This window comes from Varanus komodoensis, unplaced genomic scaffold (genome assembly GCF_004798865.1).
Source record: "Varanus komodoensis strain SLA01 unplaced genomic scaffold, ASM479886v1 scaffold10, whole genome shotgun sequence".
NCBI lineage: Eukaryota > Metazoa > Chordata > Lepidosauria > Squamata > Varanidae > Varanus > Varanus komodoensis.
Window position 1 is genome coordinate 19,539,619 of NW_025335269.1, and position 16,249 is coordinate 19,555,867.

Consider the following 16,249-nt stretch of genomic DNA (forward strand, 5'->3'; position numbering starts at 1 on the left):
GGCTAATAATGACCACCATAGTAAAATTCTCTGCATCTGTGCTGCACCTCCACCTAGTGGTCAGTGAAGATACTCAAGAATACACCCTACTTTCTCTTTGCTTCAAGAAGTGTGGAGGAGCTGGGAACAATAGCACAGGGCAGGCTGCTGTTTTATCTTAGACTTGCCTTCTAAAGCTGAACTGTAGCATACTACTGGAACTCTTCCCTCTTCCATCAGTACATATATTCACAATGTAGGATATGTACTATTACAAGAATCAGTTTCAAGCAATGATGGTCTGACTTTGACACATTGAACTGACTGGGACAAGATAGAGTATCTTTCAGTATAATCCAGTATGTGTGAAGCTACTGGATACAGAACTGACTCTTTGCTATTAATAGAGACTTCTTTATATATTTTAATATTTTGTTGATTTAATTATATTAACTTTTGTATATTTGTATATTTCTATTCATGTTGTAATTGTGTAAGTTTAATGTTGTAAGACGCCATGATCACAATGATGTTGACCAGTTTGTTAATTCTCACTGCCCTATTTTAGACTAGCTTAAGTTTCCATACCACTTTTAAAGGCAATACTGCACATAATGCATTGTAGGAATCCAGGTGAGAACTTACTAGAGCCTGGATAACCATAACTAGACTATCTCTGGCCTGGTAAGGACATAGTTACAAATCACCCTAAGTAGAAAAAAGGTGTGCCATAACATCAAGAGTACCTGTGGCTCTAGTGAAATGCTAAATCCAAAAACATCTCCACACTCCTGCAAGCATCCCAATTTTCTCCTGCCAGAAGCTCCACCATTATTGCATGATCTCTATCCTGCAGTATCCTTTTCTCTCTTCTAGCTTGTGGAACCCCTCTCTCAACATGTGCGCGTGCGCACACACACACAACTGGTTTTTGCTGTCAGTGAAATATCCTTATATAATCCTAGGTAGATGCAAATATAATCCTGAGTCTTAGCCTGTTAATCATTAACTTGCAGAGATAAAGGTGGGCATGACCCAATTTCTAGGAACTTAGGAGCATAACTGAGACATATTCTTACTTTCTTCATTTTGCTTTCAGGTGCTTGGGAATCAGCAATGTGCTCAACTTGACAATCATACTGAAGAACAAAAACACTGTGGAAACTTTTCAAGTAGTACTGTACTACATGGTTTGCTGCCACCCGTAGCTCTAAGAAATGCATTTCCCTAAGAAGTTCATTAATTCATTGTTTTAAAAAATGGAAAGGCAAACAAATTTCCATTTTTAAAAGATGCATTGTTTTAAAAATATGGAAGCACCTTTATGGAAGATGCCAAGACAGGTTAAAATTAAGTATGCTATGATGCAATAGAGTTGTCCTTAGAAAAACTAGTCTTCAGGATACAACCAGTGGGCTGGCTAAATTGGATCTCCTTTGTATATCATAGGGTCAGCCCAGAGATTGTGTTATTTAAAAAAAAGCATAAGCACATGTAGTTCTTCCTTATGGCATCAACCCTGCTGAACAGTGGATGCTTCTTATGTGGACAGGTCTTTACATGTGACCTCATTTCAACCCATGACACTTCTGTATTTTCCATAACATCCCTGTAACATTTAAACGGCACCACAGAAATGTGGGAACTAAGTCATGTGAAGGCTGGTGTACAGATAACAGGAGAACGTCCTCTCCTATTTGTTCTTTTCACACAGCATGCTATTTGTGTCCCCAGTCTGCCACACGGCTTTGGGTGGCAAGTGATGTTTTCTGCCAATTTGGTTGGGTGTTTTTGTACAGGGATAAATCATCTATACAGCAAGATGCGATGCTTGAAAAAACTGAATCCTCACCTATGTTGTCACAGTGGAGCAGATATACAACAGTATTGCTTTTTAACTTCCTATTACAGCTCTGACACAAAGGAGTGATCCAAACTCTTTATTTTTCAATATTAATTATACAGGAGTTTGACTATACATGAACAAAAGTGCAATAATGCTTGTTTTATCACTTTCAGTCTGTAAAAAAAGTTTACATAAATATTGCTGATGAAGAATATAAGCGCTGTCTTCATGTTTATACACATTTTTTAAAGTTTTCTAAATAATACCATGGATAAGTACAATTTCTTCATGTTACCTCCTTTTGCTTGGTAGTTTTAGAAAATGCTACATAAATAGTTTTACTTTAATACGTTGGCAGGTTGTGGAAGGGCTAGTAGTAGTGATGATAAATGCTGAGAAAATACCATTCACCTTAGTGAGCTTTACAGTCCATCTTAGATTCTGGAAGCCTTCAATGAAATTAAGTTCCACATTATTTTTCTTTATTAACAGGTATTAACAGTATATATAAGTCAGTGCAACCTTTACTTCCAGACTTTGACAATGCCATCTCGTGATGCAGTAATTATAAAACCTTGAGTTGTCTGGAAAGTAGCTATGTCAGTAATAATGTCATGGTGTCCAACTGGTAAAGATTCTGGGCCCCTCCGAGGAGTTTCATCTGTGGGGCCCATCTTTGGCTTGTTTTGAACTTCCTAATAAAGAAGAGGAAACATTAAATACAGCTGCGGGAATGTGATAGTTGGGACTTAGAGGTGCTTTCTCATTCTGTACCCAGTATGTGTACATTGGCTGCACTTTATTTTGTAACTAGGAAATTGCTAATGCAGTCAGTGCTACTAAGTTTGCTTTGCAAAGGATCAAAGCACAGATATCTATTACTTGTGGTGTCTTTAATGATAATGGCCCCACTCCCACATGAACAGGCCTGTGTCATTTTATGAACTTAAGGAAAATAATGGAAGCTTGGGGTAGCAGACATGGCTGTATCATCTTCCATCTGGAAGCCACAAAAACCCTGTGAGGCAGGTTAGCCTTCAGAAAACTGAAAGCCCCCTGCTGTGAATTTCATGGCCAGCTGGGGCTTTAACCTGGTGTTCAGTCAAAATGCACAGTAACATGCTGTACAAAACTACATTCTTTCACTCTTGCTGGTACAGTTTGGACTTATAAATACTTGTAACTGACACCCTGAAAGTGTCAGACACACAAAAAAAACCCCTCCACCTGAAAGCGGTACTCCTGATAAATGGAAACAAATGACTACTAAAATAAAAGACCACAAATATACACAAAAATATGAGGAAATTACTTGGATGAAAATACAAAGTAATATACCTGAACTACTTCTGTTCCTTCAATGATTTTTCGGTAATAAGACACAGATGAACCGCTAGGACTTCCAGCAACAATGTAGGACCTCTCAGGATATGCTAAATCCCAGAATCTGCAAAGAATAAACCCAAAGGCATAAAACTACATATTTTAAATCTAAGTATTTCACCCCTTAAAATAAAGTTTGGTTTTTTAAAACCTTTCCTATAAAGACAGGCATACAATTTAACCATGTTTCTGTCCAGTCTGGCATCTAGCTGTTCACTGCTGGACAGATCTCACTATCTATGTCCTGTCTTTAGAGTAGATAAACATGTTCTGTCTCAGTCACAAATCTAGTGGAACAGGTTGCGACAGATTGGCTGATGCTCCAAAAAAAAAAAAGATTGGTTTAGCTCCCCATGGGATTTTATGCAGACAAGATTATATAACCTGTGAAGTATGATAAAATCATATATGTTACTTGGACATTTACCTTATCTTCATATCTGAACCTGCTGTCAACAATATAGGATTTCCATCTGCTGGGCTACAATATATTCCATGCACGCTATGAAGTGAAGGCTAACAGGTGGAAAAGCAGACATTTCAAACATTTATACTCTGCTGGTAAAATATTTTAATATTTTAAGTGTTACTTTAAGTAACAGTTATGTCATATAGGCTTTATTTATTTAAAACATTTTTACCCTATCTTTACCTTTACGGGTCTCAGGATGACTCACAAACCAGTAACAGCACATTAAAATACAATATAAAATATATAATAAGATTCCAATTTAAAACCCATCAACCCCTAAAGTACTGGGAAAGTAAAAAGGGGTTGGCCCCGTGTTGAAAAGAATGAAGTGTTGCTTCCAGGCACCCCTCTCTGTAAAGTAGGTTCCAAAACTGGGGCACTACCACAGAAAAGGCCCTTCTCCAGGTAGCCTTCTTCTAACCTTCTTCTAACATAACTCTTCTAACCTCCTTCAAGAAGGGCTCCCATAGAAGGACCTCATGGAAAGATCTTAAACTTCCATTAAACTTGAACACACTTACTTAGGCTTAATGAGTTCAACAGGCCTTCAAAACATACATTGCTCTACTATAGCAATGTCTTCATTTTTAAAATAGCCACAATCTTTAAAAAATGTATCTGCAGACATGTATGTTTGGTTATCTAATACATTTATATCCCACCTTATAAAAAATCTGAGGCAGTTTACCAGTTAGAAAGAACATTAAAACACAGATAAAAACAAAATTCAGAGAAATAAACGCAATTGAACAGAGTGGCAGGTAAAACAGTAAAAGTGCAATCCAGTGTGGTGGTGCTTAACTTTCTGGGCTGTGCTTAGCCCGCTGGAGGGTTACAGGCATCTTACGGAGAGCAGAAGGAACACAGAGGTGAACATCAGCTATGCACTTCCCCCACCTTGCAGAAGACTTGGAAGTTCAGTTTTGACTAAGTGTTTTTCCTCAGAGCATAACAAGGGCAGGCTGAGGCATTGCAGGGTCCTGGAGGAGTCTGTCTCTTCCCCTCCCACTGCAATGCCCACAAAACACCAACTGTGAACACTGTGGCTGGTGCAGTTCTTTCTGCACTGGCTGTGGCAGGAGAGTGCTCTGAGTTTGAAGTCTCAGCTCTGGCCTTGGAGCAACTTTCTGATATCAGAGCTGGAACCCCCTAGTTTGGGACAGTGTCTAGAGATCACCCTAAGGCTACAAATTTTTGTACGCTTGCTTGCATGTGAGCCCCACTAAGCACAGTTGCTCTTACATCCAAGTACACACAGGACTGTGCTTCAGATCTTGAAAAGCAACAACCAATCAAAATAGAAAACCTGAGTTAAGAAAGCCCAGGCAAATAAAAACATTTTTACCTGGTGTCTAAAATTCAAAAAAGTGGGTGCCAGGCATTTGGATTTCAGAGTCAGCATTCTAGACACAGTAGGCTATCACCAATAAGGGCTGCCCAAGCACCCGAAGAACAGCCTCACCAAAAAAACTCAAATCATCTTGTACAGGAACAGGCAATCCCTGTGGTACCTTAGTACCAGCCCTTTGAGTTGTGTGCTGCAATCTAGCGGTGCTCTACTGGTGGATATTAAATTATACAGAAGGTTTTGGGCTACAACCTCCAGAATTCCAGATCACGGGCCAGGCTGAGTGGGGCTGAAGGGAGCTGAAATCCAAAACACCTGAAGGAACCTGGGTTTTACAGATAATATACCTCTTATGTATTAAAAATGTGAACTTCAGTGCTATATGCATTCACCTCCCCTAAAGGCAGAAATCTAGACAGACTTCTACAATATTCTTCCTGATATTCTGCACAAGGTACTCAGAAGACCATACCTGCGATTCTGAAAGAGGTGGGGCACTACTGGCCCATAACGTGAAGCGTCTGTCACCAGTTTCCATATCCCACATGGAGACTTCATTATTTCCTTGAACAGCTAAGGAAATGACAAGGGCAAGTTAAGAACTAAATGTACACTACAGAGTATACTTTATAAAAATGCATTTATGCACACCAGTGTTCTACATGAGGATCTCTGGGGAAGGAAGTAAAGCACCTGCTCCCCCAGTGATCTTGATGCAGACTGCTCTTTCCTCACTGCCAGCAGTGACAAGAAAAGTGTGTTCTATATAAGCAACTCTACAGCAGGAGAAGAGAGTACAGGGGACGGCAGTGGCAGTGGTAGAGCCAATGCATCCTTAAGGAGCTGCAGGTGATGCACCCCTGGTTTATTCTCTAAGCCATAGCCACAGAAGCTCTGCAATGACTGACAGAGTGGCTTTGTTCTCCATCTTCCCTAACGGACTCTCAAGTTAATTTTCCCCACAAATACATATAGTTCTTAAAATGATACCTGCAATTGCCAAGAGCCGGTACTACCAAAGCAGAGGGCTGAATACTATTTTAAAATGGATATAAAATGCTAGTGGAAATACATGCCACTAGGGCATGCTCCAGCAGGCATGCCTGTGTTTCGTCCTCCATATGCATGAAGGGAATGACTGGAATTGATTTAAGGGCATCTATAGAAGTGTTACAAGCACTTCAAGAAAGAGGGTAAGGTATACCTGCAATCACCCATGACTGTGAGAGAGGATGCATAAGCAGGCGCCTGATCCGTGCCCTGGAAGGATGGGAATGACTGGAGATAGGCAGCTGGAACCTCATATCCCAACAGGCCATGGTTCCACTGCTTGTACCTGATGGAGAACAATTTAATCACTATTAGCAACTTAATGACAGTGAAGTCATATTTTCAACAATTCTGATTGCACATACATAAATAAACCTAACATTCAAAGATGTACTTCCTTTTTGATATACCTTTTTATGTATATCATTTGCAAAGATACAAATCTACCGTATTTTTCCATATATAAGACGATACTTTTTCTTTAAAATATTTACCTAAAAATGGAGGGGCATCTTATACATGGGGGGCCGACAAAAGAACCGTGGGCATGCTCGGGGGGGGGGGGGAGTGGCGGGCTCGCAGGGGGGCTCGGGGGGGGGAGACTGGTGTGGGCGCAGGTGCGCACGCGCGGCAGCAGCTCACTTGCTTGGAGATCGGTAAGAAAAGTGGAGGGGCATCCTATACATGGGGGCATCTTATAGACAAAAAATACGATATACTGTACTTGGCCTTGTAACAGCCTTGTGTTACCAGTGTTAATTCCCAACTTACAAATGGAAAACCAAGTGTGAAAAAATGTGGTTTCCCCATATTAAATCCGTAACAGAAATGGGAGCTAACCCAGATCCATTTAACTCTCCAGGAGTTGATTGTCTTGAAAAATCCAAGTGCATTTGTGATTGTTCCCAAAGGTAATTTTATTTAAATACATTTAAATATTTATAAAGAAATACATTCTGAATATATACTATTATTTAACAAAAAGCCCCCTATCAAACTGTGGCTTACCAATACACAGCCAGCACTGATGTATGTCAACAGCAAATGAGGTTATAAGTCCCAAACGTAAATCATGTTTCAGTGTCCAAGCATTGTTAGAAGATCGCAAGTCCCATCCCACTAAGGATCCGTTTACAGTCGCATAAGCTAAAACTGACTGGGCTCCTGAATTGAAATGATGCATGTCTACCACGCAGCCATCATCCCTTCGATCTAAAAACCTGGGTGGAATAAAGCAAAGACAACACGCTGGATAGAATTCATGGGCATTTCACAACTTGAGGACTTTCTTTTTTTCCGACTCCCTTCCATCATGCTATAGTTACCAGTTTTTGGATTCAGTTGCAGATTCTCTTCTTAGCTATAGTAGATCTTTGCTTACCACTTCCCAAGGATTCTCACAAATCATGGAAATTAATGACATTCTCAGTAGGAAAAGCAGGGGATGGTGGGCCCTTAGCAAATGCTCTCTTAAAACAATGTGTCTCTATTTTCCTCAGTGGTCACAGTAAGTGCAACATAGACAGAGACTTATCAACCCAATAAAGCTCATGGCTCCAAACAAACAAGAGAATGAGGGGGCAGGACCCTGAGCTGGTACTGTGGAGGTGGGCCATTTTGGGAGGCTCCTGCATGTTAAAAATACCCATCGAAGTAAAAAGGAAGTTAGTATCCCATCAGGGAGAAAGGTAGTATCCCAGTCTGCATGCTACCTGCTAGTTTTCTGCTTGTAAGGACTGTCTGATTTTGTTTGTTTGTTTGTATGTAAGGGAGAATGCAACATATGGACCTACAGTCTGTACTGTCCATTCTATCACTTCAGAACAACAGGGAATTCATTCTATTGCAATAGGTCAGGTCTGTGTCACCTCACTTCATTGGGTGACTTTAAAAATACTGTATTTTGAATAGAAAGGGATTGTTAATGAGAGCTTGCTAGCAAGCAAAGCAGATTTCCAAACAGAAGTATGAATACTTGCCTGCTTTGTATTGGATGAATCTTAGGAGATTTGGGTAGTTTGGAAGCTTCAATTCCAAGAAGTTGGATGGCTCCATTATCTGAAGCGACAGCCAAGTAGTGAGAACCCTGGCAAAATGTAAGTGTCATCACACGCCCTCCAATCCGAGAATACGTCAAAATTGATCTGTTGCAAGAAATGGAAAGAAGCAATTTCCAAAGATAGTTTAATAACACTTCCAAAAATCCAGTGAGGTTCAATAAAATATCCCAAAGATATAAACAAAGTGAGTTGTTGACATTTCATATATCCCAGCGCCTTCTGCACATCCTAGCACTGCAGTTCTGTTAACTTTCTCTGTTCAGAGATCCCTCATCTCACCCTACAGTTACCAGAAAATCTTGGGCCATGTGGGTTAAGATTGGTCCCGCTTGAGAAGAGTTGTTGAGGAGTATGTTTAAGCTGTATATTTGCTGTAGCTCAGTTAGGAGGTAATGGATTTAGTTTCATAGATTTTACTATTTAATCCAGGAACATACAGAACTGTTGCTATTAAATCATAACTCCAGAAAACCACCCCCATCTGGAAGCAAGCTCTAGTCTGCCAGCATAGCCCTCCCTCTATAGCGCTTTTTCCAAATGTCACCACAAAACTTGGGGCAGCTACCCAAAGAAAGGAGCAATTGAGAGTCTGGGAGTAAAGATCCATCTGGCACCTCAGCAAAGCTCTGGAGAAACCATTGCCTGCTCCACTCCCTTCTACAGCACTTCATTAACAAGACACACTGAGCAGGTGGAGGTTATCTCTAAAAAGCATACTTTTTCAAAAAGCTTTTTGCATTGGCTGTGAATCAAAATTTAACCACACTAAGCACAGACTCACTGTAATCAATGGGACTTCAATGCTGTCCACTATCCAACATTATTTCAAATGTCATTTTTTTTTTCATTTAGGCCCTGTCTCCCAGAACATGAAACTGCCTTCAGCTGTCACACTAAAAGACTGGACAATTTGCATTTAGAGAAAACCAGTACAAGCTGCTCTCAGCCCATTCACTGGGAAGGATATACATCAGAACTTATAAACAAGGATGAAATAAATCAAAGGAACAGAAGTCAAAAGAAATCTTATTGAAAATGAGTACATTGCCCTTTTAGTCACATTCTTGTAACAAAAACAGGTGAAGGTCTCCAAATACAGTAGGCATATTCTTAACTTTGTAACTGGTCATCCCTCACCATTATACATTACCTCGTGGTAGTTGTTTTGCCCTCCATCTTCTGACTGTTCCAGATTTTCACTGTCCCATCATTTGAGCATGTGGCAAAAATTGAATGTTCATCAGAGACTCGAATCCGGTTTACTGCAGACTTATGCTCATGAAGATGAGCAACAAGAAGCCCTTTAGGATGCCATCCTAAGAAAAAGCACCAAAAACACCATTTTCCATTTATGCCAAAATCATAAGAGGATCACCCATGACCATGTGGATGTGGAAAACTGTCATGAGGGCAGCAACACACAACACACTAATTCCATATTCATGGATTGCCTGACACTGAAGCTGAGGTTATTATGAGAAGAGTTGTAAGTCAATGGACACAAGCTTTCTTTCAAGCAAATTCTGTGAAAATGCACTCAATGAAACATGTTGCACTGTCCATTAACAGCTATAGAAGAGATAGCTAGTTAAGTACCATTTTAAAGAGATGAAAAACAATTGGAGGATGGTTCCAGTGTGTTTCATCCACTAAGAACACTGGTTCTGGTGGCAGGGCATGAAGATTAAGAATAAAACTCAAACCCCATGCAGCTTCAGTGTGACCACAGTATATGGTGCAGCAGGAGTTTTCTCTACACAGAGCACCATATTCACATTGACATTTGGTACAATTTTCAATCAGCCACTTTACGTATTTATTTGATGCCAGCATGGAGGACTCTTACACTTTGAATTGTTTCTGCATCCACACCAATGGAAGGAAGACCATATATGAACTCCTTGACTTTTTCCTTTCTGTGGTAGTTATCAGTGGTGGAACTCACATATTCACACAATGCAGCACATGTGAGGCTCATGCAGGTAGGGACTATATATTATCAGAGCTACCCATGCACTCACAGCAATACTGGGCTGCACAGGTTCTAGATATCAAAACTAGCAAGGCACAGAAGTTGTACTTCTCACACTGTACTGTTACTGGTGCTTCTTTTTGCAGTTGTTAATACAAAGTATTAACATGACCATTATTTGTAAATGGATTCAAGCTTATTCAACATTTCAGAGATGCAAAAAAGGCTAATAACATGTTACTACATATACAATGCATTCTTCTGCTCCAAAGAAACAAACAGATCAACATTTTGCAACTGTTTGCTTCTAAGAATGTGCAACAAAACATGGTGCCTGATTAGATTCTAAATTAGAGATAAAGGTCATGGCAGGATAAACATTAACATGTCCCTGGCTCTCTTCAGCCACATATGGAGCAGTAAAGACTGTGTGGCTCCAGACAAGACTTGCATGGAGCAAGCACCCTGCCTCAATCAAGGAATTGGAACACAGCAGAACAGATAATGTCATCTTTCCATGGTATTCCTCCCTTGTCTTCCCACCACTTTCTCTGGTTGATTTTCTCTGGAAACAAAGACATCAGTAAGAGACAGGCAGAACAGCTGCACAACTGAAAACATGAGAAGCCCTCCATCAGACATTTGTAAGCCTTTCCATATGGATGTACTTTGACATCAATATATCACCACATAAAGAAAACTGTCCAAAGGCCTACTCACAAGTTACCTTTTCATACATATGGACAAACATACAGAAATATTCATTTAGTGCTTTCTCTCTCATGCAGGCATATGCACAGCTGTTAAAACAGTTAAAAACAGCTTTTCAGTTCTTCAGCTTCAAGCATCTTTGTTCTCTACTATAACTGAACTGTTTTATTTGCACCTTTATGAGAGTTTATTGTAGATCGTTTTAATTTTTGCAAGCTTCCATGAAGTTTCATTGTGTTGAAGCGGCAAGCTATGAACCTTATAAACAGATACATTCTTGTGTACAGAACATATACAGCAATTCTGAAGTGTCCATGTGAGCAGATATTTTAACTGTAACTTTGAAGCTGATACCTATAATTGGCCCAACCAACTGGGACCAGAATATGAAACAATACTGTCATTATTGTGCCACCCTTGTTTAAATAGGATTATGGATATTTACATCAAACAATGAATGCATTGTATTAAAAAAAACTATTCCATCTACAACACTCTGACAAAATTCATATTCTGGTTCAAGTTTGCTTTGTACAGATTCCTACATATCTCCAGACCCTCACTTTGAATGACTCTCCCCTGCTTAATATTCACAGTGCAGCCTGTAGCTTTTATATATTTTAGCTACTTTGCCTAGACCAACCTTCCCCAACCTTGTGCCTTCCAGACTTGTTTAGACAGCAACACCCAGAATTCCCAACCAATGGTCCTTCCAGATGGGAATTCTGGGAGTTGTAGTCCAAATGCCTCTGAAGACCACAGGTTGGAGAAGGCTGGCCTAGATTAAGGGTCTTCTAAGCATCACAAAATCTTAATTAGAAATACTAAGGACATGTACTTGTCAGCTTTTTGAGTTTCAGATGCACTTACAGTCTGTCTGAGTTCTCAACTCTCATCATATAGTACTGGAACTGGCAGTGTGTGGCAGGTACAGGCAAGGAATGATCTACAAAGGAGAGCCACTAAGAGACACCTTCCTCCTTCTCCCTGCTCTAAATCCTGTGCCAGAAGAACTTGGCTTCTGAAGGACTGAAACTGCCTTTTGGAGTTGCCCTCATGGTAGCACCGGCCTTTTGCCAAGAGTATGCCAAGTATCACCTGGAGGCGGTGGCTTACTCTCCCATTCTGCATTCTCCATCATCTGCTTGGCAATCCTTTCTGCATTGCATTGTTCACGCTTCTGCTGTATCAGCTGCTGAAGTTCTGTTTTACAAGTTGTTATGCGCAGCTGGTATGTTGAGGGTGAAGCTACACTGCTTAAAACTTGTATGGTTGGTTTTCTGGCTTGAACAGCTGCTCCATCTGTGGCCTGCAAGACATAAATCACGGATCACAGTCATGGTGTCAATGATTTCTGTTCCAAAAGTTGGGGGATAAGTTCTTATCATTATAAACCAGCTGTTGCCTCAATATTCCATTTAAATCAAGCTCATATTTCATTAGATAGCAAGCAATTGTGGCAGTTTTCAGGAGCTGCTCTAAGCTGTGAAATAAAGTAGATATGATCAACATCCAAGATGGTTACTAGGGTTACAGCAGCTGTGAAAACACAGGGCTGCATTCAGACTTAGTTATTCTTAAAGTATATGCACTACAATCAATGGAAGTCCAGTTTGTTATGACTAACTTAATTTCCATTCAGTTCAATGCATCTACTGCAATACTGTGAAGGTTCACTCCAACCCATAGTATGCTACCAGTAAGACTAACTCCTCTGTTGGAAGTCTATATATAACCCAACACAACTGCCTTTTCAACACAATGGCATTCAACGTAGCTTAACAAATTATTATAACATGATTAATTGTATTTACAAACAAATACAAAAAATAAAATAATAAAAGCTTGACTTGGTTCAGACAACACATTTAGAGATTCAAGATGGGCTGAGCATGACTTGTCACTGAACTGCAGGCTGTTGCTGAAACATGGGTTATCAGGTTGTCTGAACCAGCCATGCTGACAAACTTTTTGGTTAACCGTGAACCACCCATGAAGAGAACCCATGGTTTGTTGTTGTGTTGTGGGCTGTTCATAGTTAACAAGCCCACCATTCAACAGTTCAACAACCCACACTTGGTCCTTGAGGGTAGGTTACTGTGTTGTCTGAACTTGGCCACTGTACCAAACGGCAACAGAATGTTACTAAAATGTAACAAAATGTTCAACAGCCAATGAACCAAACAGCCACATAAATTGGACAAAAAATCAACCAACTCCAAAAGCTGGGATATACAAGACATACTTTGCTTGGCACCTAACGAATAGCAAAAGCAACAACAATCACAGTACAGCCATAGAAAAACCTCCCTCTGGTAGCCAGAACCAAGAAAGTCATGGTATCTAGCAAAAGCCAACAATAACCTCAGGCAGGTTATCTGGAAACAAATGGTTCATCTTGCTTTCAGGCCAGTTAGCATTTTCAAGCTCAAATCCTACACTATCAATTGTACACTGAAACAAGCAGGGCAACAGTAAAGACCATTAAAATTGCTAAGCCCTTGTCAAATCTGGTTCCGAATCAGTCAAAATTTCTGAAGACTTTCTCAAAGACAGTCCCATACAAGACAACAATCACCAAACCTGGATATAACTAAATGAAGGGGTCTGGAACACTGTTTCTTGAGATCATAATAAAAAGACGACTCTTGACAGATCTACCTTCTTCTACTCAGTGAAGGAATTACAATATTCTTTTTGCTGTTTTCCAAGCTATTTATGGCTATTTATCTTCTTCTGTGTAGTGTGTCCCAATGACACCCAGAACACTGATTGTACTGAGAATACTTGGGCTTGCTGTGAATAGTGGCAATAACTACCTGAAGGAAATTCCCATAACTGCAGTACTGAAAAATGTGCTGTCATGATCATAGAAGCAGCCCCTAGAAAACTGTGATGTGTGTTTGCATACATGGTGGGTTGTCATGTCATATGAACCTGGGAGACCAACTTTAGCATAGTTCTACATATAGGTTCTACAATCATAGGTTCTACAATCAGCTCCAGAGCTGTTCAGCAAGAATGACCAAAAAAAAAAAAAAAAAAGCTCCTGCTGCTCACACTTTGCAATCATGCCACTGATTGCCTTCCACTCTGCAAATACTGTCACTTCCTACTCAACTTTTTTCTTTGTCAGTGCCACAGAAATGTGCAATTGCAGTTGTAACTTTTTCAAACTGTTTTTTTTAAACAAACAGCATAAAGGGCTTGCGTTAAAAGTCAGAAAAACATGCCAAGATATTAAAGGAAGGCTGAAGAGCTTCTTTCAGCCTGAAGGCAAAATTCAATTTCAGAGAAGTTCCTGGAGGCTGTATTCCTATGGTGGGAAAGTCTAAAGGCAAAAAAGGCAGGGCAAAATTTGGTACCCCTCCCCAGCATGTTTTAACTTGAAACTTCCCCTGCAAGTAACTAAAACTTAGGAGATGCATTTCGGTATTTTGGGAATGAGAGAAACTGCACAAAAGCCAGCGATCCTATCAAATGGTGGGGGGAAAGGAGGAGTTAAAAAGAAAGAAGACATGTCCACCAAAGGAAACTCAGCGGGCCAGACCAGATCATAGTAGGGCTGTGTTTGCCCCACTCTCCTCCACATCAAAGGACACTCTTCTAGTTATAAGGATTGGATAAAAAATTAAAATCCTGAAAATACCTGTGGAGAGGATGACAAAGGAACACAAATGCCAGCTGAGGAGTCTGACTGAAGAGGTTTCCCAATCTGGATGGCTTCTTGATCTGTGGCTTGGCTGTAGCCTTTGCCAATTGGCTGTGATATGCTGGAAGGTTCCAAAGAGCCAAACATACTCTTCCATTCCTCATTCACATTGGAATCCTGTTTAATATGTTTTCTAGCTAAATTGGCAAGGCCCAAAAGAGAATTAACATAAGATCAAATAAAGGTTATTATAACAAACTGTCCCAAATGGGCAGGACTTGAGCATGCTATGAGCAGATACTGAGTTACTCATCTTCATTTATTTTGACATGTTTTGATTATATAAATCAACTGCTAGATGATGAATTGGGTCATAATTTCAGTCCATCAGAATAGAATACCCCAGCTTAACCATGTCTTCTAAAATGCTCAAACGATAATGAAGGTTTTACACAAGAGAAATGAATGAAGAATGGTTTGTATTCAAGATTACACTAGTAACAGGATTAAGGAAGAAAGAGATATATGATTTGACATGAAGGGGACTACAGCTGCTGTAAAATATGATCATATTTCCAACAAGATGGCAAAGCTTCAGCTATTTGTTCAGGGAAGGACGGGGGGGATTTATTTCAAAGTCTGCATTTCAGAACACTTAGGGCAGCACATCCAAAAAGCACAGCTGGTGCATGTTTTATTTAAAAAAGGCTACTACTCAAGAAGGCAAGGTAGAGAGACAAGGCAATAGGTGCAGCAACTTCATTTTGAGACACTGGGCTGGTTCCAGATGGAAGGGCATGTAACTAGGTTCAGGGAAACATACTTCCTTGCTCTTTAAGATGGCCCCGGTGCCTCTCCCAAAATGCTACATAATGAATTGGGAGGCACTGCTGAATTGGGTAGGCTGCGGTGGCGCCCAAGGACTAAGGGGAATCCAGAAAATCAGATGGCTCTGCCCAATTTTCAGAGATCCCCTGCTTCATCCCCCTGCCCCATGGCCTGCCCTACCCAGCAAGACCTTTGAAGGGAAAGGAGGGAGCTAGGAAGTTGTATGAGCCTGAGCCTATATTCCAGTCACAATGTTTTCCACGCTGATACATACGTTAACTCCCCCAATGTAAATTATTTAAAAACCAACAATTGTGAAACACAAGATTATACTAACCACGTTTGTCATCAGACTCCTGCTTAGTTTTGACCAGATCAACTTGCCTCCCCATTATACCCAGGGCTGCCAAGTCAATCACTCCTTTCTGGGTACTGTCATGAAGATGGCTCTGGTCCACTATGTTGGCCTTGGCTTTATTGGACTTTAACATAAAGTCTCGTAAAGCTAACAGTTTGTCTTCTTCTTCCTCAGTCATTCCCTGTTCAAAAAACAAAACAGCACAGCGAATACTGAATTTGTCAAGACAAAAGCAACAGAAGTGCAAATTTCAGTTTTCACATAGCACATTGCAACTGCTGGTCAAGCTGGATAGAAACATAAAATATTCCTCTTACACAATTACACCAGAACTGTTTGGCTACTACAGCCCATTATTGCAGTTTCTAAACTGATCTGGTGAGATGGCCTGCTGTGAACCATCCACAAATGACCTTTTTTGGAAATCAGGCTGATCTGAATAATGTGGAAAGAACCCGTTAGAACAAGAGCCAAAAACAATGGCCGTGGTCATCAGTAATCAGAATAATCTGAGGCAAAGGGATACATAACAATGATCCAAGTCCAGACACCCATTCAACAACAAAGCCATAGGCAAGGAACTCTTTCTT

General features: G+C 40.3%; 2 protein-coding genes across 6 annotated transcripts in view; one reads left to right on the plus strand and one right to left on the minus strand.

Annotated features, from left to right (window-relative positions):
• Positions 1-2,039, plus strand: part of LOC123036460 (collagen alpha-6(VI) chain-like) — a 62,195-nt gene extending 60,156 nt beyond the window's left edge. Inside the window, exon 38 of the mRNA XM_044455737.1 lies at positions 1,079-2,039. The gene's annotated coding sequence lies outside the window, so the exon portion shown is untranslated. The remainder of the gene's footprint in view (positions 1-1,078) is intronic.
• PIK3R4 (phosphoinositide-3-kinase regulatory subunit 4) overlaps positions 1,904-16,249 on the minus strand; it is a 28,894-nt gene continuing 14,548 nt past the window's right edge. For 4 of the 5 annotated variants that reach the window (XM_044455748.1, XM_044455757.1, XM_044455769.1 and 1 more), the window contains exons 10-20: positions 15,639-15,840; positions 14,471-14,670; positions 11,920-12,130; positions 9,289-9,454; positions 8,058-8,222; positions 7,087-7,298; positions 6,233-6,364; positions 5,501-5,601; positions 3,636-3,724; positions 3,164-3,272; positions 1,904-2,520 (exon numbers count right to left, since the gene is read on the minus strand). In XM_044455748.1, coding sequence (XP_044311683.1) covers positions 2,350-2,520; positions 3,164-3,272; positions 3,636-3,724; positions 5,501-5,601; positions 6,233-6,364; positions 7,087-7,298; positions 8,058-8,222; positions 9,289-9,454; positions 11,920-12,130; positions 14,471-14,670; positions 15,639-15,840 — 1,758 coding nt within the window. In that variant the 3' untranslated portion in view covers positions 1,904-2,349. The remainder of the gene's footprint in view (positions 2,521-3,163; positions 3,273-3,635; positions 3,725-5,500; positions 5,602-6,232; positions 6,365-7,086; positions 7,299-8,057; positions 8,223-9,288; positions 9,455-11,919; positions 12,131-14,470; positions 14,671-15,638; positions 15,841-16,249) is intronic. The other variant, XM_044455778.1, reaches the window with a different exon arrangement.